Source organism: Aythya fuligula, chromosome 1, assembly GCF_009819795.1.
Source record: "Aythya fuligula isolate bAytFul2 chromosome 1, bAytFul2.pri, whole genome shotgun sequence".
In the NCBI taxonomy this organism is placed as follows: domain Eukaryota; kingdom Metazoa; phylum Chordata; class Aves; order Anseriformes; family Anatidae; genus Aythya; species Aythya fuligula.
In genome coordinates, this window is record NC_045559.1 from 67960008 (window position 1) to 67986450 (window position 26443).

The 26443-nt window shown below is 36.8% G+C and overlaps 1 protein-coding gene across 1 annotated transcript in view; it reads left to right on the forward strand.

Moving 5' to 3' along the window:
• PIK3C2G (phosphatidylinositol-4-phosphate 3-kinase catalytic subunit type 2 gamma) overlaps window positions 1-26443 on the forward strand; it is a 209369-nt gene that overhangs the window by 101866 nt on the left and 81060 nt on the right. The window contains 4 exon segments of the mRNA XM_032208221.1: window positions 18305-18485; window positions 20110-20217; window positions 22462-22554; window positions 24725-24854. Coding sequence (XP_032064112.1) covers window positions 18305-18485; window positions 20110-20217; window positions 22462-22554; window positions 24725-24854 — 512 coding nt within the window.

Below are 26443 nucleotides of genomic sequence, written 5' to 3' on the forward strand. Positions count from 1 at the left end.
CTAAGCAAGCTTTTGTGTTTTAACTATAGCTGTTTGAATCAGTTTTTGACAAAATTTGTCTTGAGCTACCCTAGAGAATTGTTTTCAATACATTTTTCTTTGACTGTTTCACAGAGTTCTTACTGCATGACTTGTATAAATGCCGTGCAGGCTCTGAGTTTCTTGAATGGATATGTTGGGAGTACTCATTTATGGTTATCATGCCTTAGTCAAAGACAGGTCAAAGACTGAAATTTTAGTCTGACAAGACTGAGTTTAGTAAATCATTTCTATTTCTGATTTTTTTTTTTTTTGGTGACATCTTTAGGGAAATGTATGAACAAACAGAGAGGTTTGAACTGGATACAGGACATTTAGTATAATGAATCATTGGTCATTTTAACATCACTGTCAGCTGTAGGCTTCTGTGGTTAATATTTCTGGGTTTAATCATTCCTCATCAGAAAGCCAAAGCTAGGCCTTGGACCTATGTCTAAATGACTGAAACATTTAAAAAGAAGAATCATGAACAAGACTTTATTAAATATATGCCATCAATACATAATTTGAAAGAAAATTACTTTGTGACTAATGGGAATTGTTCTGAGAAAAGAAGTCCCAAATGTAAAACCAAATATAATTATTAACAGATTGTAAAATAAAAACTTCAAAGACTATAATAAAAGATGGTATTTCTACAGAAGAGGTGGGTAAGGTTTGATAAAAGTTCCTGCAACATTAACAGTGTAAAATTATTATAATTCAGTATTTTAGGTATTTGCAGATAGTTAGTATTCCAGGATTAAATTCAAAAAAATCCTTCTGTTTGAAAATATTTCCTTAATCATTAATTGTTTTCTGAATGTTCTTCCATACTGAATGTTATGTTACTCTGTAATCATAAGTTGTCATTTGGCAGGGGACCAAATTAAAAATAAACTGAGAGAGGAACGAAAGAACTGTCTGATGGGTTGCCTTTGCGCTGTATTTTTTTTTTTCTCAAACAATACTGCTAACATGCTGTAATAACGTCCTTTTAAGCAAAAGAATTGCAAAGCACCATGTCTCACATCATCTTATTCAGTGTTTTCTTGGCAAAGAGCCTACTTGGTTAAAACTGGTATTTATTGCAGACTTGAATTAAATAACAGAAAGTGATTAGTGACCACTAAAAGAATGAAGATTCCTCTCAAATCTAAATCCTGTAAAACTTTAGTCAGTTGTTCAGACAACTATCACAAATCTCAGTCAAAAGGAAGACAGCTGGATTGTTCTTTAGCTTTCGCTATGGTGTCTGTCAAATACACAGAACACTATTTTTGAAGTTCATTACATTATTTCATTCTTTCAGAAAGAAAATCAGGCTACAAGAATTGCCTTTTGTCTTTGAAAAGCCATTATTCTAATATTCAGAGATGTATTATTGTAATATAACAATACTGGTATTTTTACTGAAATAACTCTTATATGATTTATGGCTGAAGGATTAATGTAGAGTTAGTAAGGAATTTTTCACTGAAATCTTTTTGAGGAAATGTTCACCAAAATCAAGGCTTTTCACAGAAATATTCAACTTAGATACAAACATTTAGATGTGCAAATGATGCAAACATTTCTGAAGTGCAGGATGAAGCTGAGAAAACAGTCTTGATTCTTATGCTATTCACTGGAGATTTGAAAGTAGAGAATTATGGCTGAGGTAACCCTGCGAGTGTCGCATTAGGTAACTTTTGACTGGTGTGTATATATATATATATATATTTATTTATTTATTTTTATTTTTTCCCCATTTATTGTTTAAAAGAATACCATCCCAAAGCCATCAGCATGTTTTTTTTTCCAACTCAGCCTAGGGGAGGTTCAAGTCACATTTTAAGACAGTCCCTAATACAAAGGTTGTTATAAAAAGTACACCTCCTTCTTTTGGTGTTGTCTGAATTGCTCATTACTAAACTATTAAGTGACTGTTTCACTTCTTTGCTTCAAAGAAGGCTTGTTTTTAAACACGATAATCTCTGAAATACCATTTGTATCCCTGCTGTATAGTATGTCACCTGAGTGCTGTTCCCTGATGGCAATTTTTTGAGTGAAAACCCAGTTGCTTTTTTTTTTTTTTTTTTTTTTTTTTAAAAAAGTTATGTGGAGGGTGGGGTGGGGTTTAAGTTTAAGGTTATGGTGTTTCTGGAATTATGTATATGGGAAATTGAAAATTTGGTCAAAGCTTCTGTGATGGTGTAGCTATAGGTTTCCATTTGACTATCTTTCAAAGAGCTGAAACAAATTATCCCCACTGAAAATTTTGAAAGGTGAATATGAACTTGTTTTTCTTATTACAAAATTTCTACTTAGTTCAAGATTTTACTAGACAGAAGCAAAATAACATGTTGGCTGTTGGTTTCATAAGAAAAAAAATAATTGAATTTCTAAGGTGTGGCTGAGCCATGCAAGCAGAGCTCAATGGAGCATTTATAGATCTTGAGTGGCGCAGATTCTGTTGTGGGAAAAAACAGACATGGAAGTAAAGCCAACACCATTAGTATTATTAACGTTATTAATAATGTGAAAAAACACAGAGGTGACCAATTTTAAGATGTTTTAGGAGATGGCACATCTCCTAATGGCACATTCACAAGTGGATGATCTTTTCAAATCAGCACCATCCCTCTCTCACAAACAGAAATTTCCTTTCTCATCTCATCCAATAAATGTCTTGGAGAGTTCAAATCCTTAGAGATAAAAGTGATTCCAAGTATTTCAGTACAAACAAAGGAGCCCTCAACATCTCTCTCAATAAAATCCTGTTTTATGCTTCTTATTCTTCATTTTTCTAGCTTGTGTAACTGGACTTATATCCAAGTAGATTAAGTATATATATACATGTGTATATATTTATTTATTTATTTAATTTGCCTTACATAAATGCTCAGACTTTCATGTTCAGATTCCCTCAGCAATTGTTCACTGTCTGTCATCCAGTGAAATTAAAATAACAGTTCCCCCAAGGCCGCCTCCTGCTCCAGTGCTTTCTCACATGTATGCAGTAGTGTTGCTATATTTACAGCTATACATACACTGGTGCACATGCTTTCATGCTTGCAGTCTTTGTCACATATTCTATGTTGTTTTGTATCTGGAAAGAGAACACTTCCTTCAAGATTCATTTGCAAGTGAGTAGAGGGTATTATGTGAAAAGTAACATGCTTCTAACAATTGATAGGGTTGAAACTGGGAATTCCCTCCACCCTGCTGTGGAAACATTTCTGTCTCTCCTGCTTCAAGATCCCAGTTCTTTTCCAAGGCTCAGACGTCAGAGAAGTCCTTATTAGCTTGAGATGGGAGGGAGTTGCCACAATGTTCCTGGTGGAACTAGGATGGAAATGAAGCAAAAGAGGGTTTAGGCTGGATATGGATAAACAGACTTTTTGATAGTCGTTGAGGGAACCAAGAAGGATAGCAAAGGAAGCAAAGTAGCTTTCCAGGAGCAAGGATGCAGAAATGCGATAAAGGAGAGCAGAGATAAAGTAGTATAGTAAGTAATATTGTTCTGCTTTGTCCTCTAAGAAATGAGTTAATTTCTCCCAGCTGTGATACTTAGATTCAGGTGAAGACCTCAGAAAACTGGGAGATCTAGAACCATTTCCACAAAAAAATGTATTACTCCCAAGTATAGCTTGTGGGGTTGCTGTCCCGTCTGCAATTGTAGTGCAATTTTGATTTGATTGCCTATATTGCTACATGTTCCTCTGGAGACCACAGACATGTAACCACACTATGCTTCTATCTCAGGCTAAGTTATTGATTCTAGAAAGCAGACATCAAATTCCTTTTCAAAGGAGCCACTAGAGACTTGTATTTAATCATTTCACACAAATCCTGACTCTGACTAAGCTGTCCTCCTTTGCCTTTTTAAGTATATGGAGGACTGTAGACCAAATGGTGTTATTTATGCAGCCATTCGTTCAAGCAGAGGTGATCTTAATTTTTATTTTTTTACATTGTAACCTTGCAAATGGATGTTTTCAAGGCTGTGTCATAGGCAAAATCGCAGTCTCTTCTATTTTGTACCCAAGGGTAGTTCTGGCTGATGTTTAGACCATGTAAATAATATTACGGAGTCTTTTTTCATACCCTAAAATTAATTTGTGTCACAGAAATTATAAGATATTTGCTGTTCCTAAGACACTTGTGCACCAGCTAGAAATGCTTACAAGAAATTGCTTTTGAGTTAAAATGTAGTTGATGGGGCTGAATACAGACTAGACCAGAGTGACATTCTCAATTTAGAAATGCAGATTGTTGCCTGTTTATTCATGTTCCTATTTCCAAAAAGTTATGATGGTCACCAGAATTTTAAGACTTTGTAGGATGGACCATGGAGTCCTTGAAGTCCTGCCCATCATTAGGTTGTATCCTTTGGAACCACCCCTGTGTCCTAAGGGCTCAATATTATACCATCAATTTGCAGCTCTGTTCATTCCCCTCTCTCAGGAATTCTTTCAGCATACTGCTGAGGCCAAGCACTTTGAAAAAACGGATCCAGTATCAGAGCTATCAGAACATGGGATCAGACCACACAGATACCTGAGATTCCTCTCAATATCAGTTGTTACACGATTCTTTAAGTTGCAAATTAATTCTGTAACTGTCTTTGCTTGTTTACTGATTTTGGTTTCCATGTTCCTTTAATTCTTGATCCATTAGGGTGGTCCTTAGCACCCTTTCTCCAGGACTTTTTTTCCTTCCATTTTAAGGATTGTTGTATGGAGCCTTTCATTGGTATCTTTCTGTGTTGTTCCATGCACACCGTGTTTTGGTGGAAGATAGTATGATGGTGAGAACCATAGGATAGGAACCCATTTAGAGAAGAATGGTCGAATGATGATTTTAGTCCCAAAGAATTCTACCTGCTGTAAGTGATGACTATGATGGGGCCCTGTAAATACTCCATCAAAGAAATGTTAATAGTGTCTTTCATCCAGAAGTTTGATGAAGGATGCTTCTACCTCTTGTCAGTTCCTTGATATATAACCAATGACATTTCTTTGCAGCCACTGAAGGATTTTACCTTCACATTAGAATAAAAGCAAATGGCAATGCAGGGATGTGCACTTTGTTAGCATCTGAAGAAACTGAGCCTGAAGGCAAGCTGAACAAACCCAAAATTATTTAGTAAAAAGATAAATAACTAGAGGGACTAAGTTCAATACTGCTTAAATTAAGAATAGTTTCTTATATTTTTATTAATTTGCTCAACTAGAAACTTTACAAATATATAATGGCAAATATATAAAGAAATTCCTTGACTATTTCATTCTGCTCATATCACTTGCTTTTTGGTATAAAAGTTTTGCAAGCAGAGAGAACACATAAATTTTAATGATGATATTGTTTGAAAAATAGCTGTATAAAAAGCTGTAAGCTATAAATGACAGCAAATGATCTTTGGAATAAGAAACCAGTAGTTTTCAATTAGTGTTAAATGAAAAATTATGTTATGTCAGCTGATAATAAATGGATATAAATGTCTGCAATAGTATAGAATTATCTGATGTGTGGAAAAAAATCAAATTCACTGAAGTGATATTAATCAGGCTTATTAGCTTTAGTGTGGCAGCTGCCATCTTGGCTAATGCAGAAGGGATTGAAAGGGATCTCCAGAGCCAAGTCCATGGGCATGGATTAATTTAAAGAACAGTCTCTCATCATAAAGACTGTAGCACATTGTAATGTTATGCTTAAAGAAGATCTTGTTTGTGTACTACCAATAAAAGTGGGGTTCTATCCTGCAAATAGGAATTAGTTTGTAATAATTATACTGCGGGTGCTGGGCACAGGCACAGAGGAGGTCAGACAGCGAGCACATTTCAACACAGCTTAGGGCTTGACTTAACAATAGCTGATAAAACTCTGCTTACCTTACTCAACTTATTTCTACTTTGACCTGTAGCATTTCCTTTGCTGAGTCTGAGCTGTCTTTGTAACTGGTATTAGAAGTTAGTGTTTGTTCTTCTGCTTAACCTTCTTGATAATGTAATTCTCTTGTGTGTGACAATTTCTATCAGGAGAAGCATTTTTTATTAATTGAACTTTTCATTTTCATCATAGGCGCTGCTTAGCCATCTTCTAAGTGACTTGTATGATGCAGAGATAACATGCATGTGTTTTCGTTGATAGGGCAGTTTGTTAAAACAAATTTAAGCAGCTATCACGACAAATATTCTTGTAATTGTCAGTGCTTTGTGTTGTGTGTCTCTCAGTACATTGGTTGGTCATGGTATGAAAATGGAAAACCAGTTGAATAATAGCCCATTTTAATATCAATTTTAGCATCGCTTTAAAGCTGACACAAGCAAAGTCTTCAGTTGTTGCTCTGCTTTATCGTCAGGAGTTTTTTAAACAGACACTTGCAGGAGCTTTAAATAGTAATTTGCCTGGCTCTGCTAGAGTAGTCCATGATGGCCACCCTATGAGTATTGACACCACTTCGCTGGTATTGATAATATGATACTTATCCATGTTAGTTTTTGCCACGTAGATTTTTGCTCACTCAGCAGAGAATGCATCTAAAGAGAAATTAGGTTGATTTGGGGGTATTTGACCAATAAAAAAGGAATGAGCATGTGTCTGGTGAGGGAGGGGAGGAAAATTATATTTTCTGCCTCTCGGTCTACTGTCCAGCTGCACCCTTACATGGACTGAGCAGGAGTACCGAGCCTGTCTGAATTTAAGAAGAGATTGGACTGTGAACTTAGGCACATGGTCTGAACTTTTGGGTAGACCTGTGCGGTGTCAAGAGTTGGACTTGATGATCCTTAAGGGTCCCTTCCAACTCAGGATATTCTATGATTCTATGATTCTATGAGTACAGCAGTTTGATGCAAGGAAGATGCCTATAACAGAGCCAGTGAGTTTCAAAGTCCCAATAGCATTTTGTGTCAGATGGCTGATCTATATTTATTCTGGCAATGCAGTAGCTGCCCCTGGAGAGCACGCTCCACTCTTACCTGAGTCAGGACATATGGAAATACGACACCTGCTTACTGCAGTAATACTTCCAGAAATGTGATTGTGAATCTTGGAACTAGAACTAAACTTTTCATCACAGCAACTAAGTCTTAGTTCTGCTTTTCTCATGAGTGAAAGAAAAAAAAGACCAGGGCTGCTGTTTTCTTCTTTATGATTGAAAAATGCTGGCTATATGAGTACCACACAGAGAGGGGGTGGCAATGTTATTAAACAGACCTATTTACCATAGAATTTGCCTCTGTGGCATAAGAGCAGCTTGCAAACAAACAGCATCCTGTGAGAAGATAAATAATCATTTTCTCTTTTTGAAAATAAAAAAAAAAAAAAACCATAAAAAAAAAAAAGAGAAGTCCAAAGTCATACAACAAATAAAATCAGGAATTTAAGACAGATTTTCATTTTTATATCTGTTTTACATTTTTCTGGTATTAAAAATCTGTGAATTTTAACTGTGAGATTGTAAAAGATCAAGAAATAATGTTTTCTTAGTTATGAGTTTATTAAAAGGGAATTTAGCTTATTCAAATGGTTACTCAGGTCTGGTCCCCCAGTTGAACATGTCTCAGTAGAGCTAAAACGGACCTGTAAACCTAGATGAAACTTAACATCTACTACCCAACAATGAAACAACATCAGGCTTTCTGTAATGAGAAATGAATTTCAGCAAGCATAGAACTAAGCCAACCTAATTCCATGTAGGTCTATGCCTCACTTTCATACTGTGCTTGCCCTCCAGTTCTTCTATTTTTCCTGGCAACCAAGCCAGCTGTCGACTAGGAAAATATCCTTGGGCCAATTAAAAAAAAAAAAAAAAAAAAAGTTTTCTTTTGGTAATATTTTACAGCAAGCTTTCCCTGGTGTATCTGCTTAACTTCAAATTCCCACTTCTTGTTTTACAGAGCCAATATTTGGCGGTAATAAAGTGGTGAAATGGAAGGAAGATCAGAGCCAGATCAGTATTTAAAAAAAAGAAATCCAAAGATATTTCCTTGTCTGCTCTGCCCTTCTTTCCTACCCTTGCAAAAGAAACTTGTTATATATAGCAGGGAGGGTAAAATGAGTAGAGACTGAGGAAAGAGGAAGACAAGGTAGACCAGAGAGGATGAAACACTGACCTAGAGAGAAAGGGATATGAAGATAACAGAAACACTGTTATCTGCAATATGAATATTTGTTCTTTCATCCTGCCAGTGACAGAAATGAGCTGAGAAGAGCTGGTCCTTGTGGTCTCCTCTGCCTTAATTAAATGAAACACGGTATGTATCACCTAGTTTGAGGAAGGCTGCAGAGTACTTATGCAGTCTGAAGAGACTCCTCCCTTAGAGGAGTCATAATCATGAAAGGATGAACAAGTATTATTGAGACTCGCCCATAGAAAAGTCTGATACTGTCTTCTGTTCCCTGCTAACAAATGAGTTTTTCTTGTTATTTTTGAAGTGTAAAGGACCATATGACTCCATTTAATTTGAGGTATGGAGGTTCCCTCAGAGTTACTCTTTTGACAAAGTCACACACACACATGCACAGAGGTAGCAAGTTACTGTGATAGACACATCTGATCCACACATCCTTTGTTGTTGTGCAGCATTAGTCCGACTACTAGAGCTGTACTTTTCAGTAGGCTTCTCTAATGAGATGCTGCATGGCAAATTGCCAGAAGTAGAAGACTTGACATCTTACAGAAAGCACACTACATATGATATGAGAGGAATACTTTAAACAAATTTCTGCAATCTTGTTATTACATTAAGGTGCCATCATTACTGAAACACATACAGCAATACCTGCTGAAGGCTCATTATTCCTTCCTATTGCTGTGTAAGCTATGATCTGAAAATATACCCTTTGTTAGATATCAGGAAAAGAAGTAAGCAGTGCTACTGGCTACAGTGGAGACGTCTAGATGACAGCAAAGATCCCAGAGAGACTGACAAGACAGGAAATAATGTGGAATCAGGGTCCTAGGTCTTCTTGCACCTGCATTACCTGTGCTTAAAACACAGTGGATCTACAGACAGGTTCTTCCAGAGAACAAGAAGTGATGCTGCCTTATGTAAACTCCCAAGGTACTTGTATCAAACCTCATCCATCCTTCTGCTGCTGTTGACATCTGAGTATAACGTAAAAATCTGAGAAAGACTCTACTTGCACAGTAACAAGTTTGAATGTAGACATTGGTAAACAAAGGAAATTTTTGTGAGTGCAGAGTGGATAGGAAAAATAAGAGCCAATCTCATTCTGCCCTGCAGAATAAATTTTTTGAAATGACAAATTGTTGTAAAATTATGTCACTCTCTTCCTATCCTATCCTATCCTATCCTATCCTATCCTATCCTATCCTATCCTATCCTATCCTATCCTATCCTATCCATCTCTCCCCCTCCCACACCCACCAAAAGTACCTCCTTCCCCATGCACAAGGTGAGTCATAAGAACAGTAATTTGAAAGCTCTAGGATTATAAAGCACAGATCTGGCTTAGAATGTATGACTATAATCTGGTACCGCTCCTTATATGAGCAGCCAAAGGCCATAATGACCTTATAGAAAGACAATTTTAGTTTCATCCCTGAAGCTACTTCTGTATTGGTATGTATTAAAAAAAAAAAAAAAAAAAAAAAAAAAAAGTGCTTACAACATTTTAAAGGGAAGTTAACCAAAATGTTTCAGTGTAACTCAGGTTTAACGCTGCAGTTTGCAGTAAATCTGGACTGCCCACTGCATGTAGAGCCATACAGAATTATTTCTGTGTCATACATTTTGTTTTATAGTGTTATAAGTTTTTTGTTGTTGTTGTTCCAGCTGTGAAGCTAACAGGAAGCTACAGAAGCTATCCAAAGCCATTTTGGTAGACATGAACTACCCAAATTATAGGAACATGAAGAAAAACATTTGTCATATTCTCCTCTGTGTATTGCTATAATAACTGTGGCCTAAATTTAGTTGCAGTACAATGCCTTGCAACTCCTTCTGTGATTCCATGGAATCTAGATTAATTTTGCATTTTATTTGTATGGTTTGAAGGTAGAGTAGCCTAGTCACTTTCATATATCCTGTTAATTTCTGGCATATTTGGACATCATTCCATTAAAGCCATTATGCCTGCTTATTTTAGTGGTGATTATCCCATCTAATCCCACTTGTTGTAAGCTTCCAATGCATATACCCACTGGGAAGAATACAATTTCTGTAATGCCTGGAATGAATGGCTTGTTTCTCTGTTGCAAATTTACTCTGAGCTATTACAACAATACCTGATTTGTAGCTCCCAAGCTGCTGGTTCTGGTGTAAGTAAGATACTGCATGACAAACTGACAATAATGTCACATTTTTTCAGAAGAAAAAATGCAAATTTGAAACATGCGCAGACAAGGACATACCTAGCCGTATGTAGAGGGTGCTGGCAAAGATGGAACCAGACTTCTCAGATTTAGTGCCAGACTTAAATGCTGTATTTCTCATTAAATGGAAAATAATATGTCCCATTTCTAATCTTCTTGCAGATATTAAATGTATTTTCTTATTTATTTTTTTTTTCCAAACACACTTTTAGGAAAATAAGGCCAATCATTCTCTTTGATTCTCATTATTGTGATAGTGGTACTCTTTCTGTTAAAAGTAGAGAGCAGTTAGAGCTAGAGTTCCAAGCCTGAGCTTAAAAAAAGTCATTTTCGGTGTTAATGATGCTTCAGGGTGAAGGCATTCTCATCTCTAGTGTTTTAGATTGATGCTTTGTATACAGATGTGGGGAACAGCCACTCATTCTGTTACGCTGGAGGTACTTGTTTTCGTGATAGTGGGTTACTAAAATATAGTGGTTTTGGTGCTTGCAGACTCCACTCAAAGCAGAGGAGCAGACTAGAAAAAAAAAAAAAATAAAACCTTTAATAAAAATACTCTTTTTTTTCTTTTTAATACCCTAGATCAGAAAGACACAAACTGTTGCCACTTCTTTTTTTCTAGACATTTCTTGTAGTACATATATTGACATTAACTTGTCCATTCAACAGATTGCAGAAAACATGTTCTAAGAGTAATCATTTCTAGCTTAGACAATGGTAGCATCTACTATCTGGTAGTGATAAGTGGTACCTGTGCACCATTATACTCTCCTATTCATTCTTTTCATTCTTTATATGGTTAATTTTGAAGGTGAATGCTCTTTCTCCTTCAAACAAAACCAATTTTATCTGGAGTTTATTTTCCCCATACAGAAGTGTGTGCAACTAATTATATTATGTATCAACTAAAACACTGGTCTGCTATGCAGCCTTAGCAGGATTTGGCAACCTACTCACATAGCATAGCCTTTGTTTTCACTGATCTGCTAATTTTTTTTGTGAGTCAGCAGGACACGCATTCCACAGTTAAGGCAGTAGGGGAAAAGCAGGAGTAGGGGAAATATGCTCAATTGAATTTACTGGATCAAGTGATTTGTCTGGATGCAAATTCTGTTCGTTTTTCATGAAGATCTTTGAGAGAAGATTAGCAGATAAAGGCAGCTAGTCCCTTGGCTCCCATAGAAATATTTCTCAAGTGTAAGGAGCATATCTTATAATGTCTGCCACTTTGTTGTTGTTGTTGTTTAAGGGAGACTGACAAGTTAGACATCTGTTCATTTTTATATTATAAAAAATGAGTTGGAAAGACAAAACCAAATGTGTCTTACAGCTTTTTGAAATAAAATTTCACTTTAAGAAGAAATACTTTCTATTCAAGGGTAGTGCTTTGAAAAACTGGTCCACAAAAGCAATTTTGTAATGTCAGAAGCAGCTGGTGAGACTGACTTGTAGGTTGCTTGTGTGAGAGGTGTGAAGAGCCAAAAGTGGACTGGTGCTACAAGCCTCTAAACAGATGCTGCTCTTCCATCCTGGAAGATTTACTTGGTTAGAAAGACTCAGATAAAATAGGGCTCCATGCTTTACTCAGTCTCCTGAAAAAATGTAATCTTTCATCTTTCTGGAATAAAAACAAAGGAGGGAGGAAGGATCAGCAGAGGAGCTGGTGTTCTGCCAGCTCTCACGTAAACTCCCCCTTTCTTCTGGCTTTGTAACTTGTTCAAAGAAGGGGAGAGTGAATGGGATTTCAATCTTGATCCTTCCAGTCAAGTGAATGACCAATGAGAGGTTAGGTGCTTCTGTAAAGCTATGGAAAATGTGTGGTTCCACGGTCATTTGGGAGAAGTGCTATGACCCTTCCATCCTGGTTTTACATTAACTCTTTTGCCTTCTTGACTTTGCTCTCCAGCCTTCCTTGCATAAATTGCATTGTTCTCAATATGTTAGGCATTTTTGCTTCTCAGTTGTTCATTTTTACATCTATAGCTTTGCTGATTTACATACCACAATAGGTATACACAGAATGGTGCTGTTGTTTTCTGTTTTTTTTCTTTTCTGACTTGTAGTATCTAAATCAAAGCTTCTTAAAATGTGAGGTTAGTTAGAAAAGACAGGTATTATTCTGTATCTATTTTTAAAGGAAGTCAGTGGAGGTAGCCTGTATATTTCTGTTATATAATAAAGGACCATGAGAACAGAGCCACCTTAAGGCTTTCCACCAAGGTAAATGAAATCAAATTTTGCTGTCCAGTGAAGGAGTGCGCGTCTCACAGATGTGAATGCAGTTGGGAACAGAGATTACATTGCAATATGTGCAATGTTCTTTTCTGTCCTCTAAAGCAATAGCTGCCATCCTACAGACAAGTTCCTCAGAGCATCAGCAAGTTCAATCATCTGTCCTAGACACTGGCAAAGTCATCAGAAAAGACACAGTCATATTTGCCAGCCTGGCATTCTGCTGCCTTAGAGTTTGGCTGTTTCTGAAGAAGTCATGCCTGAGAGGACCAGCTAGCAAGTGACAAAGATTAATTCAGTACACTTAGCTGTATACTGCAGAGGAATAGGGGAGTTGTGGGAGTAGGGGGATGGAGGATGATGGGTAGTTGTTAAAGGTATTTGGAATTATTTGGAATTCATAGTGTCTGTGTACTATTTGCTATGTTGATATCCCTATCAAAGGAACTATTACTGTTATCACTAGTAGGGAAGTAAAAACCTTGTGCAATATAATCTTGGGGAGATAAATAAGAAAACTAAGAAAAGATCTTGTTTGCAACTGGGTAATTAATAGCAGCAATTGTCTAGTCATCCTTATGGCTCATCGCTGGCTTGATGGAGGTACTAAATTTCAACTGCACATTTTACTTTTTTCTCTCATCCTCGTGTGTGTGAGTAACTTGCAGTGGGATTTAAGCTCAACCCCTCTGATAAACTACCTTTTTATTTACTCTCCTGTTTAAGAGCACGAACAGTAAAATGTGCTCAAGCATATAAAAATTAAATCCTTCAAATGCTGCAGGTGTGGTCCATTCCTGTATGTCACTACAAAGCAGTAAGGAGAATTTAGGAATATTGCAAGATGTCTAATGAAAATCATGTTGGATGGCAAACCTTAGACATGGAAGTTGTGCGTCTGTGGAGAAAGTTTGTGTGCTAGTCTTTGATTCAAAGGGCTGCAGAGAAACATTTTAAAATAACTATTGCTATAATGAGCAAAGTCTTGTACTAATGTTCTCTCCCTCTGTGGGTTGTCCTGCCTCCTGCCAAGTGAAACAGAAAAAAATCATAAAATATACTTCCACAATAAAGCATATTGCCTTCCTTGGTCAAGTCTACCACAAGTTGGCCAATGACAATAAGGGCCTCAGCACTGCCCATGAAACCCTAAGGAACCTCATTTTCATGGCGTCTCTCTGAATTCAAAACACCTTGAGCAAAGTCTGAGCAGTGTGTGTGCTGGAGAGTACAGCTTTTGTGTAGTAATACCAGACACCACTTGGAAACATGAATTAACAAGAATCAATACTCCAGCTTTGACACTGCATCTTGTGTTTCTCTTGCTACAGTGTGCCCTAATGGTCTGCAAGCTAATCTGTCCTGTCATGCATTGCTCTCTGGTTCATCATCCTCCTATTTCTGAAGGAGACAAGGACTAGATGTTCAAGCAGCAGAGTTGCCTGAGCTCTTTCACTTGTCTGCCAGCTCCAATCCAGAGAGCAGTCTGTGTTTTCTGCAAAGCCATTAGGGCACCAGCTTTCCCCTTTCCCCACAGCAGAATAGGAGAATGTGGCCAGCTAACCCGTTTTGACGATAAGATCCACAACATCCTATTCCTTTCCCTCCTTTTTATTAATTCTTATTTTTTTCATTATTTTTATTTTTCATTTCTCTTTTCTTCATAACTGCTGGTTGTAGCATTGTTTCTCCTTCTCTGTCACAGGAGTCAACTCAGCATGATTCAGTCCCACCTTCCTTTCTGCCCTGTGGCAAAAATCTCTCCAGCACTCCTGATTTTCTCTTCCTGGAAAACACAAAAACATAATTCTGCAGTTTCAGGTGCCATAAAAGGGGGGTTGAGCCACCTTGCAGGTGTGGAATGGGTGAATGCAGAGAGGAAGAGAAGCGGTTGGTTGCGGGACAATGTTAGGGGCAACTCTCAGGGCACCCCAGGACCCTCTGACTGCTGCTAAATGTAGGCAGTCTAGATGGCTTCATTGCTAGCTCTCAAGTCAGCATCATTTTGTTTCCAGACCCATTATGCTGTTTCCCAGAAAGTGGCCTCTGGACAATACATCAGAATTCCCCTGGCCTTGGTGAGAGCAAAGGCACTTGTCTCAAGTCAGAACCCTGAAGAGTGAGGGTTGTTTCTCTGCTGTTAGGAGCAAGATCCTATGTCTAGGCCTGGCATAAAGCAGGATTTTATATTGAGTTTTGTATTGCAGAATGCTGTGAAAATTGTCATGAAAAAAAAAAATAATAAAAAGAATAAAAGCTTTACCTATTTCCTTATTGGCAGCCTTGAGTTTTAAATCATTCTGATGTAGTCTTCCTCTGTCACAGCTAGGCGTCAAGTCCTAACTAGAAAATTTCATTACTGTCGTGAGTATTTCTCCATCCTGTGACCTCAGAAGTTGCAGACTTCCCTATCTGTGCTGAGCTTTTGCAATGACAGGGTGAAGATGTGTGGGCCAGAAAACTGGGACGACAGAATTACAACTGCATATTTGTTCAGTTGTTGAGTAAACATTTAAGCAAAGCCTATAATGAGTCATCACATTAACAGCTGGCCTTCGTATCCTCCTTGGGACTTACTTTTATGAAATGGATATAAAAGTCAGACCCACTTAATTCAAATCATTTTACAAATTGAGGTCTACATGCTTTTAAAAGAGTACCTACCATAATGGGCAGGCAGAAGGGAGCTGACCTGCCTGTACTGTAGTCACCAGACGTACTTTGAGTGCAGAGTACTGAGGCCAAGTCCCTCATGAGGTTGCTGGGGAAGCACGTGGACTGTCAAAAGCTGCCATGTGGGTTCAGCCTGCAGAGTGTGTGTCAGACTGCAGCTGGCAGGAAGTGGATTTTAACAGAGATCACTATGGCTGCTTCAATTTCCCACATGGCTTGAGCTCGAGAAGCTCATCTGACAGGATTCGGTCTCTATCCATCCTCTGTCCTCATGTACACCTTTTGCACAAGCTATCTGAATCTGGCTTATAGTCTTCCCTCAGGTTGAAAATACATTTATAAATCATGTGTATGTACGAAAATTCATCCAAGCTTATTTTATGTGAATGATTAGCTGTAAGAATAATAATTAAAAAAAAAAAAAAAAAAAGGATCTGCTAGGTTGTTCCACGTTCTGTGAGGAGTAAGTAGCTCTGTTTAAAATAGGAAAGCGTTTTGCTTTTGCTGTTTTGCTTCCTATATGTGAAATTCTTTCATTTTAGGGAAATAAAAGTCATTTTAGTGTTCTGTATATCTGAGAGGATAAAAGGGATATCTCAAACATGAAAAGGTAGTGTCTCTGGATTCTATAAATATGTACTGTGAAAAATGGACTAGGTGAACGAATGTGACTTAAATGTTCAGGAGCTGATTCAGTATGCAAGTGTATTGTGTACAGAGATTTTGCACTGGTGTAATCTGGCCAACTCAAAATATAGATCATGGTGATATAGTCTTTTTTTAGGTCCGCCTGCATTTGTTTTTGTGGGGCAGAAATGAACAAATTCATTCTGCCTGTGCTCCAAGGGAAATGCAAGCTGTTTATCTAGACTGAGGCTAAGCTGGGCTCTGCTTCAGTAAACTAAAATTCCTGCCTGTTTGATAGTTTGGAGTGAACCAGTAATGTTTTTCTTCACAAAATAATCACCAAGCATGCTCCTGACTTGCAGTTGAAATGGACAGAGTATGTTTTTATTTTAAATCACTTTATCTGCCTACAGCTGAGCTAAAAAGGCCACTACAGAGTGGGATTCAGTAGCCCAAATTTAGGCCATTTTACACAGCATAGGGTGTCTGAGACATCTGCATGGGTTTGGCACATATGAGATATTGCCTCCAGTGTACCCATGCCTTTCCAAGGCAGCAACTGGAGGACAAATGGGATTTTCTAAGGTAGCTAAAATGGCACAAGGTATCTATCTACATTTAAGCAAAAACACAAAAGAATTCTGTGGAAACTTGGTCTTAATGCTCTAGAAATCTGGAGGAATTAGTTTATCAGCCACCATATATGATTGTGCTCTCAGCTATATTTTGTATGTGGAGGGTTCAGGGTATGACAGCTGTCTCTGTGCTGGGGTTTCCCTTCCACCAGGCACTGCAAAGACAATTTTATTTTATTTTTTTGATGATTCAAAAAGTAATTATCTATTTTTACCAAACTACAGAAAGAAATGTCATTTAATCTCCCCTGGAGAGTGCTGTTGATAAACTTCTCATACATCTTCACTTTCATGTGTAGGCTTTTCTGACAGAAACACCACGCATACTTTTGAGATTTTCAGTACTTACCAAACCCTTAGACGTTCACAGTTTCTGCGTAACAGGAAATGCTTTTCAGAGACCAGTAGGTGATAATATTCTGCACTGAGTTATATAGGAAAAGAGGACCCAGAATGATCATTGCCTTATGAAAGGTGGTAGGAATCCCTCATTACCAAAAGATGGATGAGCTGTCATCATCATATTTTAATGCCTTATAAATGATTTGTAGAAGCCAGAGTCTATCGTCATTATATTTTTTTTACCTTTAAATATCAGTGCTTGATATATCATGTGCCTACTTTTTGTTACGTGACATAGTCAGATGTGATGTGCTATAAAGTCAACTTCTCTAATTTCTGTCCTGTGAAAACTAGAATTATTTGTTAGGTTTGAGTAACCTCATCGGCTAAGAGAAACTGCATTAAAATGCAGGCATTTATAAGAAATTTAAGGTTTGGATTCAATTAATTTCTTAAGATTGAAGTTGTAGGGAGGGATGTTCAGAAATACAAACAAACAACAGCAACAACAATGAACAGCAGTCCATCAGTCCCTTAGGGAAAGAAAATCCCATGTAATGGGCAAGATGTTAGTGGCAATATGAAGTTGGTGATTCTATCTATGCTTACAAAAATAAATTAAAGGTGTACAAAAAACTCTGGACCTCATCAAGAAAAAAAATCCCCAGTGATCAATTAAATTAACTACGAAAACCTAAACCCCACAGCTTTACTGGCCCAAATGAACTTATAATTAGAGAGTACTGCATGGTAAATCTATGGAAAAATAAGTATGTTTTTGGTTTTACATCTGACTTTTATTTAGGGAATAACTCCAGTTCCAAAGCTTTGACAAACTTCAGTAAAACTCAAAGCTGGATTTTTACTCTAGACCAACACCTATCAGTAAAAAAAAGGAATAAAGTGGTCTCATTTCACTCTTATCAGAAGTATTTCCAGTTTCAGAAATGTCTCCTCAACTTAAAATAGTGAAAGCTTCTGGAACTGATGATACTGCTGAAACTAAATGGTCTTTAAATGCACCTCCTTGCTGAAAGATATCTTTGATTGTGTAAGTGTATTGGCCGAAGGGGAAAAAAAAAAAAAAGTTAGGAATATACACTTAAAACTGGACTTCAAAAATACAACAAACAAAAAATATGTTTTCACTTTGTAAAATTTCCTTGCAGAAAGAGGAGCAATATAAGCACTGCAGTATAGACAATAAGAAATGGCAGGTTCCTATTGATTCAAAACATTTGAAATCTCATTAGTTCTGGGATCTGAGTACTGCCAACAAATAAACTTTTTTTTTTTTCATTCTCTGTTGCTAAGCTGCACAAAGTCACCAAATACAGATTAGTCTGGAGTGCATTTATTGTTCCTGCTAGAAGTGATATAAAATAAAAATCAGTTTTAGATACACAGATTTCATTTGTGGTTTTTTTTTTTTTCCTCCTCCTCCCTTCAGGCTGTTGAAGAATGCACAGAATGAAGTTCATTTCAAAATCTGGTATCGGAAACTACTGGCTGCTTTCCAATTCTCTGCTGGAAAAGCCCTGAACAATGAGTTTTCTAAGGAGGGGAAACTTCTTAGAATTTTGGAAGACATTGCTGAAAAAGTAAAAGCTGCCAGTGACCCAAAAAGAAAGGTTTGTTATACAAAATACAAATAATAATAAAAAAATTCCCCTTCTATCTAAGTTTTTCAAGGTAATTTTACTTTTTCCAAAGTGGCACCTCTTGCCTATAGTGCCCTTTATTTAGATAAACCTAAGATTTGACTAAAATTTTTAAAATTTTGGACAGGTATAAAAACAAGGATAATACACATTTTTAATGGGCATGCTCTTACCATTAATGCTCTAGAGATCAACAGTTCCTTTAAACCATTTAAATTCTTTCATCCATAGTTTCCTAGATTTGGATGAGGTCAGAAACAATGACAACAACCTGGGTAACTTTGAACTGAAAGGACTCACGTTCAACATCTCATCCCAAAATATGTCTCCTGTGGAGGTGCAGTGTTTTTGAAAACTTTGCTGAAAGTTGTCATTGAGACATTGAACATTCTTATTTCTTAAAGGTGACAATCAAAGTGGCCTGTACTTAATATCTCAAATACACCAGAATTCTTGTCAGTAGAAGGCTTGTAGTCTTCTACAGTGGGTACAGTTTTCATATTGCATAGGTACATTTCCAATTGAAATGTGTTAATTTTCTAAAACAGCTGTTGTTACATACCTGATGTGTAAAACACTTTCTTGCTGAGATCTTAGTGAGGCAATCCAGAAAGCCAGATAAAAATATTCCTGCCACTGCTAGTTATCATGAAAGTTATGAATTCTTATTGCCTTGTTAAGGATTCAAAGATTTTCAAAGGATTTTTCGGAATACTCTGTATTGCTACTAAAAGCAGAAAAGCAAACATGGAAGTAAAAAGAAAAAATACCTATTTGCAAAGGGAAAAATCCATGTAAAGAAATATAAATAGTAGTGATGCATTATACATTACTGATGTATATTTCAAATGATAAAGATTAATCTCAAGGCTGTAGTGGTTGCTGTGACACTTGCAGTTAACACACCTACTGTTATGTGAGGGAGATCACAGTGTTCAGGCAACAAATTGTAAAGTCCAAAAAGGCAAAAAAATACATGAGGTGCAGCAGCACTGGTGGATACCCTAGTAAAGGGCTCTGAATCTGAACCTACATAACAGCATGGACTGGTAGAGCACCTAGGTAGTGAAAGCATTAAGGTGAAATAAAATTACAGTTTTTATTTTTAATAACTGTACCTCAGTGTAACCTTATTAGCTGTTATAAGATTACATGGATACTATTAGTTCCGTGTACTAGAAATTGGAATTGGAATCAGAATTGGAATCAGAATCATGGAACAGCTCAGGTTGGAAGGGTCCTCAGAGATCATCTGGTTCCAACCCTCCTGCCATGGGTAGGGATGCCACCCACTAGATCAGGTTGCCCAGGGCTCCAAGCCAGCCTTGAACACTTCCAGGGATGGGGCATCCACAGCTTCTCTGGGCAACCTGCTCCAGGGCTTCACCACCCTCTGAGTGAAGCATTTCCTCCTAACATCTAATCTAAATCTCCCATCTTTTAGTTTAAAACCACTCCTCCTTGTGATATCAATATCTGCTTGTGTAAGTTTTAATTAAAATGTTATGTTTAATTATAATATAACAAGACAGTAGACAGTTTAAAAAATTGTGTTATATTCTTTCATGGTGCCATAATGATTCACATGTTGCAGGAGGTGTTAAAGATGGAACTCAGCAGACTTCAGCAGTTCTTCCAGGAGGTAAAGGTTTGTCGACTTCCCCTGAATCCTGCACTTGTTGTGCAAGGCATAGAAGCAGATGTAAGTTTAGTTCATATGATGAATTACTTCCTTTTTTTTTTTTTTAATATAAAGGGGGAGAGGGAATAAATTGATGCATTGACTGGGAAATAATCCTACTGGTATTTAGCATGAGTCATCTGGTAAACTGACATCTAGCCTAATCCCCTTGAAACCAGGGGCCTTTGTTGGAGATAGAGGTGCAGGAAACTGCTGGGGTAGGTGTTGCTTGTAAATCTCATGTCATGCAGCAGCAGCACATACTTCAAACTCAGCAGCTTGCTCCCAGCTCTGCTGCCCTGCTGTGGCATTGGGATTGCCAATGGCACTTGCCTTCCCTGAAACTGAGACTTGGTTTCTATTCTATCCATGTAGCTCCTAGTGGCAGTTTTTTTCTCATCTAAAATTCTTCCCTGTCACAGATGGGAACTGCTAAAGATCTAGACCTAGCTCTTTTTGCTTCAGTAAGACCAGGCACATGACTGAGAATTGCTAAAATATTAAATATTTAGAGTAAGTCACATGCGTCTATGACTCCTATAAAAAGTGACTTGTAAATAAAGGAAACCTTAATGCTGTTTAGCATTACTTGACTTTGACCACAGTGCTAAGACTCAGTTATTCATTGTTTAGGATGTTTTCATAATCAATATTATGCTAGAAATAAGCTGTTCCAGCTCTGGAAAAGAAAAAAGGTACCCAGCAGCAAGGAAAAACAAACCTGAAGACTTGTATATATTATCGGTTATAGGTTCCTAATTACAGCAATTTGTGCTCTATTTTTGTTCTCTGGCTCATTATCCACAGTGGACCTGATTCTAAAAAGGTGCTGATCCCTTCAATTGTCTTTGACCTGTGATTCTCCAAGTAATTGCTATTCAGCCTTGATCTCTCAGAGAACAGAGGTCTTCCAGCACCCACAGGTTTGGGTCAACTGTGGATGATGTAAGTCAGAAGAATTTGAAGCCTGCTGCTTCTCACTGCTTTCAGGCTTTTTGGAAATATTGACTAATGGGAAGATATCTCAGCATACAATCATGCTATTTATACAGCACAAGCTTGGCTGGATATATACAAATTGTTTAAATATAAGTATCTGAAAAGATATATTTTTTCCTTTTTCTTACATCATTTTAAGCCATTCTATAAATATCTGCATCTTCTTGACTTATCAGTACAAGCATGCAAACTAACATTTTAAATGCTTATAGTAACCTGAAATTTAATAAATTTTTATATCTATTGATTTTACTAGCAGCCCAGCTTTATCACTAATGCATTATATCACGGTAAACTTTCAAGTACAGATTCAGACATTTCAATTGTCAAAATTCCATAGGGGGTCAAGATTTCATCATTGATAATAGCTATAGCAGCAGTTGCAATAGTATGGTGTGGCTAAGATGATATTTGAATGTGTGTACCATGCTTTGAAATATTTAGTTGGAAAGGAATAGACAGCTGTGTCTAGTAGTGTTTTTGTTCAAATTAGCCTCCATTGTTCTCCATCAAGTAAGCATAGCAGTAGCTGCTGTGGGGTACTCATTATCTCTAGAAACCAAACCATTAATTTACCATTGTCTTTGGTTGTGTTGTTGGTTTTTCTCCCCTTTTTATAATGATGATAATAATACTAGCCTAACACAAAGGATTTTCAGTTTTTGGCTCATTAATGCTTTTTAAAGGCCTTTCAGATCTTCAGGTGGAAGGAGCTACCGGGAATGAAAGGTCAGAGTTTATGTTTAATTAAGATAAATTCCACATAAAATAGGTTGGGATTTTCAGAATTTCCCGTATCCTCATCCAGACTTAGGTGACCACTGGAATTAACAGGTTCTTTGTTTCCGTAAAGATTGTATGACCTTGTAATTCCTTTGCAGAAAAATATTAATAATAATAAAAAAAGGACTAAAGATTTTTCAATGTATTGCAGATTCTGATTAGATAAGTCTTATGTATTTTTGTCCACTAAATCCCAGCGAAATGTTAGTATTAATAGGACTGCATTAAAATAAAAAACAGTATGTAAAATATCATCCATTCATATTATCTGATTATGGAGTGGAACAAATTGCCAGTGGATAAAGAAGTTTTTTTGTTTTCCTGAACCAACAAAATAGCCAATAATATTAGTAATTATTTATTTTTGTTATTAGAGATACTGAGAAGCATTTAAAGATGATATCTTTTTTTGGAGTTATTATATTAACCTCAAGTTTTTTATATGTGACTCGGTTGTCCTCTCTCACCTTTTTTTCCCTGAAGTCATGCTCATATTTTACATCCAATGCTTTTCCATTAAAAATTTCCTTCATCAATGCAAATACTCCAAGTGGAAACATCAATATTATTTTTAAGGTAAGTTATTCCTCTAATCCTCACTTCCTTTTGTATGTAAAAGGTTGATTTGAAATCCAGCTGATTAATATTTTAAATCTGGAGACTGATAATGTTTGATTTGGCTCTGTTGTTCACTTTTCACACTATTTTTGACACGAGGACTTTCATTGGAATATGAACAGAAAATGCACTCCAGTACTCAACATTTGATCAGTAGATAATCAAGTGACTTCTTGCATTTATTTTTCCTTAATGGAGAAAACCAGGTTAAAATATTAAGTTTATATTAGTTTATTTACCACACCAAAGTCAGAGAAGGGATTATTCAATATGATTGAATCCTGTAACCTTGTCCAACTCCCAAAAATCAAAATACTATAGTGTTAAAGACAGAGTTTGCTGGACAGAATCTAATTCCAATCCTATCAGAGAGTGTGGGATAATGGGCTGAGGAATGGGGATGATGAGGACAGCAGAGGAGCTCTGTTTTAGTAGAGTTAGTCGGAGTAATTAATCCAGAGTTCCTCTAGTTTATCTTCAAATAGTCACTTTCAGAGCTTCTGAGCTCAGGACAGTGCTTCTCCATCAGCAAAAGACAATATGTGCAATCTAAAATTGCTTCTCTTTCAAAAGAGTAAAAATGTTCCCTAACAATGGATGTTGTTTTTAGATGAAGAACACTGAAGATCATAAAATGTCTGATGGATACAAAGTGGTTCATGTTGCCAAAGACATTATTCCTAGATATTTTGCAGTGTCATGTTCCAAACCAGAAGCCTAAAAATTGATAAAAATAAATTTAATAAAAAACATGCAGGCTGTCCAGAATGAAATTGACTTTCAGAGCAGTTATGATTCTCAGGAATTAGAAGCATAGTCTCTAGGCATGATAGGGGGAGACTAGCAATGTTTTGTTTTCTGAACATTCAGAAAGCTGCTTCTTGTACTATTTTACCTGAGACTCAATGTTAAATAGGAAGGTTCCTTCTTACTTGAGCAAATCCTTCCCAAAGAAGCATTTAAACATTTGTGCTAGTTCTACCTAGACAGCATTTCCCCTACCTGGTAATGTTCCAGAACTACCAATTGTCCAGTTGCTGTAGGAGCAGTGTCATTGACGTCATCGTTTCCTGACAGCAACCCCTTGTATTAAAGCATCTTTTATTTGAACTGTAGTTCAATTGTTCATTCATGGTGGATAATGCATAGATAAAATAATAAGCACTGTTATTATACTAAATTGTCTGCTGTGTATGTGAGGGTAGGAGAACAGGTAAGTGGAGAGGCTAAGATTTTTCTCAGGTCTAGGTTCTGAGAAGAATTACTTGGAGTCAAGATTACCTTCAGATGAAAGAAACAGATTTTTTATTATTATTATTTTCAAAGATAAGTTTGTTTCCTCTACCCCTCATTTAATGGCGGTAAATGTCTGTATATTGGAATGCTTATGTAAAAAGAACATAACAAAAGTGCAAAACATAATAAGTCACATGCACATGTCTTTTAGATGGGAGTGGGGGTGGTGGGGAGGCAAAAAACAAACAAACAAACAAACAAAAAACAAAACAGGACTTGTTTTCACAGGCTATTTACGCAGCCACAGTTGAAGATAGTCTCTTCATTACCTCTCATGGCTACAATTACAACCCCATTTCACTAAGATTACTGTTTAACAGACTCCTTGAGAAGAGTAGTCAGCACTGCATTACTGTTTGAAACTGAATATGAATCATGTCATGGATAAAATATAAATTGATGATAAGATTCCTCTTCAGTCTACTTCAAGCTCTAAGTTGTGAAGCTTAACATTAGGTCAAATGCTGTCATTTGAGAAAAGCGATCTAGCATTAGGTAGACTTTAAAACATAGCTAAATTAGGATCCTACCTCCAGATTAAGTTTTCAAACTCTAATAATTGCATATGAAAAATAAGCAGAAAGGCTGCAGTTAATCAGAGAGCATTTGCTACTATTTCTATGGCTGCCAAAACTGTTGCTGCCTACGTGTGCCATCTACTCAGTCCTCTTCCTGACACAGAAGATAAGTAGCAACTTTGAAGAAAAATAAGAGGCTTTTACTGCAAAATGAATGTAGCTATTTTGGTGTGGGAAAAAGTCCAAATAAAATACAAAGTTATGTCTGTGTGGTATTGAAGGAGAAGCTTGGATTTCTTGTGCTATTTTAACAGATAGGCGATGATCTACGTCAAGATATGCTGGTTCTGCAAATTATTCGACTGATGGACAACATTTGGCTCCAAGAGGGACTGGATATGCAAATGATAATTTATAAGTGTTTGTCCACAGGAAAAGACCAAGGTCAGTTTTAGATTACAAATATTACCCCTATCGCATTATTCATATCTTATGTAAATAGCAATACAAAATATCCTCCCTTTAACTTTTATTTTCACGGGTGTCCTGTTTATCTGCCACTTCCACCCCCTCACTCCCCCCTCCCCCCCCCCAAAAAAAAAAGAAAAAAAAAGCTGATAACTTTGGTTACTCAGGCCCTAAATTTCACACCTACATAATCCAGAATGTTCATTGCTCTCCAAACTCAATGAATTTTGTATTCTAGAGTTTTCCACAAGTTTCAACATCAGCAGCTTGCACCACATTCTTAAAAGTAACTTCACACATAAAGAGGGTCTTAGAGAAAATTGTCCATACCTACTAAAGTTTTAATCCTGTGTGATCCTACGTAGATGCTTAAATGAACCTAGAAACATGTGGCTACAGAAGGTACCTGTAGACAAGTGATGACAGCTTTGCAATGTTGAATTTGAAATATTACTCTTGCGATTAATGCTGCTTAGGGCAAGCCTGACTCATCTGAAAGCTTTATTTCTCTCCTTTATGGTTGTTAGAGCAGAGCTGTAGCAGGGAAGCCAATTGCTTGCTAAAAAAAAACTTACCTACAGCAATAAGCTTACTATTTTTCACAGACTCTCCAAATGTTTTACTGAAAATAATCCTTGCACAAAAAGAAGACTGAAATATTGAGATTACCTTCTGTACAAAAACTACCAATAATAATAAATGTTTAAAATATTATATTTAATATATTTTATATAAAATAATAATATATTAATATATTTATGTAAATATTTATATTAATATAATAATATAAAATGATTTTTTTTTTTTTATGATGAGACAGAGAAAATGAGAGAGTGTGAGTGATCTAAAGGGACCCTAGGAATAAGTATAGATGACCTCATGCACGTGGCAGGTGGTTAAGGTGACCTGAAAAAGACTCCTCCCTTCTTTGTAAAGATGGGAGTCAAAGCCTGAAGGCTTCTTCTTCAAACACAAATGACACAAAGAATATTAATTCTGAACATATTATAGTCTCTTTGATATATGAGCAGTTAATTTGATTTTACTAAGAAAGATACAGGGAACATCTGCAAATAATATTCTGTCTGATGGTCTCTTCCTTTCAGCACCATAGTAGCAGAAAATCTCCCAGTGACTCCCCTCACAATGTCTTTCCTTATGAATTACAATAGTGTTAATATAACTGATTTACTGTTGATGGTTAAGGATCAAATGACATGCCTGTGGTACTACAGGGCATGTGCTAAAGTTCATACGTATACACAGGTCTTCCATATCTTGGGCTATCACCTTGCTCCATGGGCCACATTTTCCACACCAGGGGGATAGAAGATGGCAATTGTGTAGTCATGGGAACACAGAAATCACTTGAGTCTCAAGCAGACACAGAAATGTGAAAAGCAGTTAAAGAACTGGTAGGATGCCACTTTCCAGGCATGGTATTGTAGGGGAGCCTGTCACCGACTAAAATCTCTAGAAGTTCTTCCTGTAATGCAGAGTTTCAGGGTAAGGTGCCAGAGAACCACACACAGGTACAGTGACAAGTCTGTCAAGCCAGGTCTCGG